At 45.0% G+C, this 4,586-nt stretch overlaps 1 protein-coding gene across 1 annotated transcript; it reads right to left on the bottom strand.

The window, feature by feature from the left end:
• Positions 1 to 1,984: 1,984 nt before the first annotated feature.
• On the bottom strand, positions 1,985 to 4,369 carry LOC129667634 (disintegrin and metalloproteinase domain-containing protein 20-like). Its single transcript, XM_055595308.1, has one exon. It carries the CDS (start codon positions 4,367 to 4,369, stop codon positions 1,985 to 1,987), a length of 2,385 nt encoding a protein of 794 aa, XP_055451283.1.
• Positions 4,370 to 4,586: the final 217 nt, after the last annotated feature.

The raw sequence follows: 4,586 nt of genomic DNA, 5'->3' as shown, positions 1-4,586 counted from the left end.
GTGTGTGTGTGTGTGTGTGTGTGTGTGTGTGTGTGTGTGTGTGTGTGTGTGTGTGCAGGGAGTCTGTGGAAGAGTGGTTGGAAAGACTGAAGGACCCAGAGGGGACAGCAGCTCCACAAGATGACCAACAAAGCCAAGTACCCGGGTCCCAGGGTGGGGACATGTGGAGACTGAAACATCAATCAAGGACCATGCATGGCCTGGACCTAGGTCCCTACAGAGATGGAGCTGATGGGCAGCTTGATCCTCATGTGGATTGCCTGATAAGGGGAATGGAGGCTGACTCTACATGAACTCTGTCGCATGCTTTTTGATTACTTTTCCCTGGTGGAGCTACCTCGCCAGGCCACAGGGGGCGAGGATGGGCTCAGGCTTAATGGGACTTGATATGTTCAATATGGGTGGGTGGGCGGGTGGGGCTCTCCTTCCCTGAGGAATAGGGGAGGTGGTATAGGGAAAAACAGGGAGGGAGGGTGAGACAGGAAAATAGGAGGGAAGGGCTATGGCCTAGATGTAAAATGAATAAATAAAATTAAAACAAAAAAAGAATTACTACTTTCCACCCCACCCCCATTCATTTGGTTTTAAAAGGTCCCCAGGCAAGCACTGTAATCATAAAAAGAGCAAAGTAAGTATCAGAGTGAGTGCCTTATTTACACCCTTGAACACCCTGGCTCACAGCCCTCCTATCCAGCAAGCAGAGGGCTCCTGGCTTCACTCCTGCCCACTCATCTCTGATCACATGTTGGTGGCGTTCAACCACATAGACAATGTCAGTGCTTGCTGCTGTTACACACTCCTCTGCAACTACAGTTTTTGACAGTTCACAACCTAAAGATAATGGTAGAAGCTAGTGTGGGAATTCAGCACCTAGAACACTCCAGCATTGCTGTAGGCACAGACATCGATTTTGTTAATTTGGGAGAAGTGTATTTCATCTCAGCATGCTGCGTGTAATCACTGGATATTTGAAAAAAGAACAGAGTTTTCCCCTTTTCCTAGCAAACTTCAGCAGCACTACTGAAATTCCAGATATCTATAATAGGAATGTTTATTTCATTCATGCATCCATATAATTTATAAATGTCTCTCTTCATAGTTATTTTACATTAACAGTAAACTAGATGACAATCCAATACAACAGCAAACAGACCACCACAATGGTAACAGTAGCCAGTACCGATGCAGACCAACTTTAATGCAGAGGCATCTAGAAAGCTCTAACATAGACATCATAAATATGCAGGGTTTTTTCATAAAATATCTGAAAGATGGATTTTACATATAGGAGTATGAAGAATGTGATAAATGTTGGGAGACAGTAGAGTAGCTGTGCATTTGCCTGGCTTGGGTATGACCCTGCGTTCTTGGCTGTGCTGCTTAGCACCACAAAACAGGAAGAGAAATATTAAAACCAAAACAAATCCCAGGAAGTGATAAATTATGTGACATTATGAGGCCAAAGTGTTGACAGATCAGTTAAGAGTACTTGCTGGTCTTGTAGACCCCGGCACCCATGCTCTGTGACCCACATCCACCTGTAATCCCAGCTCCAGGGGATCTGATGCTGGCCTCCACAAGCAGCTGCGCTCACACTCTATAAATACACAGAGAGAGAACTGGGGAGGAGAGGGCAAGCGAGAGCAAGAGCAAGAGCAACTTGAAGAACGATGTATAAAGAGCAAATTTTAACAGAGACACAATGTTAATTTCCCAGCGATTTTATTTCAAGATGAAAACCTCAGATTTGTGAATGGTCACATAACTGTCAGGGGAAATCATTGAACATTTCTTGTAGTAATTGACATGGATTTTGTTTCTTGTGAGGCTCCAGTTAGTATGGAATGGACTTACTCTACAGGAGGTGGTTGTTCTGCCTCTTTGTCTATGATTGGTTGTCCTGCTTCTTTGTCTATGATTGGTTGTCCTGCTTCTTTGTCTGTGATTTGGTTTCTTGTGTGGCTCCAGCTAGTTTGGAATGGACTTACTTTCCACGTGGCGCTTTTCCACTAGGAGCTTTTCCACCAGGTGCTTTTCCACCAGGCGCTTTTTCACCAGGCGCTTTTCCACCAGGCGCTTTTCCATCAGGCGCTTTTTCACCAGGTGCTTTTCCGCCAGGCACTTGTCCACTAGGCTGTTGTCCTGCTTCTTTGTCTATGAGTATCACGGCTCTTGTAATTCCACCAAAAAGAAGTGAAGCCAAGATAAGAAACAAACGAGTAATTAAAACAAGTAAGATCTTGTTTATAGTCACATTTAAGGTTACCTCAAGCATTTTTTCCATGATAGGTGGAGGGCCGCTGTTTACACTACCACCTGTTCCTCTTTGTTCACATGTTGGTGGTTGCCAGCCTTGCACACAGTGACAATTGCCTTTGTTGTTACACACTCCTCTGAAGCTACAGGAGCTAATGTTGCACTTATAATGCAAGGTTTGATGAAAAACACAGGATTGTCTTCTACAGTATTTCCCTGGGCCACAGGTTGCACCGTCCACTACAAGCCCCACAAATGGAATATCTAGTCCATGGTGTACATCATAACCAAAGCACTGTTGTTCTTTAACATCTTTTACCTTTATGTGATGAAATGTAGCATGCTGACCTCCACCAGGAATACGAGTGACACCTTCACAGTGCAGCAGCCCACAAAAAATATCATCGTCTTGACATGGGATAGTGTTGCTCCCTCCTCGTAGTTTTTTAACCCCACAGTTTCCAAATCGGTCACCCTTGCGATTTAATTCTTTATAGCATGCTGGCGAACCATCCTTGACTTGGTACCCAAAAAGAGCTTGACACTGCAAATCACGGTCACTGCAGTTTCCTCTCATGCAAACTGCTCCTGCTGAGCAGGGTGTTCCATCCATGATGTAAACATTATCTGGGCAATCGTTTGAGAGTCCATTACAGTATTCTGGCAGATCACAAACACCAAGTTTGTCTCTGCACCTCGTTCCAGAAGGTGCAAAGACACAATCTTTACAGCAACCTCCCACATCGCAAGTGCTGTCCTCAGTATACTCACAAGTGGTTGTGCAACATTTATTATTAATACAGTCTTTCAGGGAACCACAGTCACATTGCTCTTTCTCATCCACAGTCTTATCTCCACATCGACGAACGACATATTTAAAATTGTTATAGGGCACACGTTCCTCACTCAGGCACGGATCCCAGCCGTGAACCCATACATGTATTTGCTTTTGGGAACAATTGCTCAGCATATCCTGAAGAGTAGGAAATTCAGTCATGACACAGCTGCTTCTTCTGAAACAAACACAGCCTGGGAGATCATGCTGCATTTTAAAAAAATGACCTATTCCATGAGCAAGCACTGTCGTAGTCAGAAAGTGATGGAAATGTATATATAGATACATTACTCCCCAGTTTGGGTTGCACAGTCCACCAGAATTGCTAAGATAATCCCTATTTCCAACTCTATGTCCTGTCATAAGAATAGAAATGGAGTGTTCTATTACCCTATGAAAGGGTACTTTCCACATGCCAAAATTGCTCGTCAAGGCCCAAGGATCTCTCCTAAATCTATACACATTATATGAGTCATGTTGATACCAAATACATATAGCACGTACAAAGATACCCATGCCAGTTGGCTGATAAATGCTATCTACTATGCTGTTCATAATCAATACCATTTCAGCTGTTTTGCTAAAATTTGAGGTCCTTTTGTATACTGCATTAGTCACCACATAGTGCAGTCTTAAATTTTTCCTATGCACACGCCACAAATACACCGGAGCTGCTCTGGCGCTTCCAGCAAACTTCATCTCTTCAGGGTATTCACTGACCTCTGCCACATCCTCATCATGTCTACACTTTCTAGACTTACGTGACTTTTCTTCCACCACTAGCAGAGAAACAACATGCTCAAACTTGGGAGAAGATGCCAGTGGTTTGATTTCATAAGTGAAGTCATCCACCTGTATCATGCCCTTAAGACCTCCATTGCAGGTATCTAGTGTAGCTAGGGACCCAGGGACCCCTTCCAGGTAGCTGTAGAAGTAACAGTCCCGAGGAATAAATGGGTACTCCTCCTGCTCAGCTCCTTGGTCATTGGTAGTGAACACAGGCAAATTTTCGGGAATCATGTTCTTCTTGAGTTTCATGTGGATCACGTGTCTTTGTCCCCTAAAGCGCATGCTATAGGTGATCTCATCTGGCATATTACTTCCACCCCTTCTCTGGGGAACCTTCCTGGGAATCACAACTTCAGAGGTAGTGAAGCGCCAGTTTGGTGGGCCACGGGAACAACAGACAGGAGACAGTAGTACAGACAGCACACATAAACAGAGAGCACCTCCCAGGAGGGCCTGAGTCCAGGTAGATGGCCTGAGGAAGGGAGCCATGGCCCCAAGAAAATGTGGTCCCCTGGGAGGCAGACAACATCAAGACATCCAAGTTCACAGGAAGGCATGAGGAGGGCAGAGTGAGGCAAGAGCTTTCCAACCTCTGGCAGGTAAAAGGAGAGAGGCTGTTAGGTAACAATGCTGTGCTCCTCCCGGCATTGTGTGCTCAGTCATCTGGAGAGCCTATGGTAGCCCCAGGAAAGAGCAAACAGTGGGA

Source organism: Psammomys obesus, unplaced genomic scaffold, assembly GCF_907164565.1.
Source record: "Psammomys obesus unplaced genomic scaffold, mPsaObe1.curated_primary_1811, whole genome shotgun sequence".
NCBI classification, from domain to species: Eukaryota; Metazoa; Chordata; class Mammalia; order Rodentia; family Muridae; genus Psammomys; species Psammomys obesus.
The sequence above is the reverse complement of the archived record's forward strand: the minus strand, read 5'-3'. Positions and strand labels throughout refer to the sequence as shown.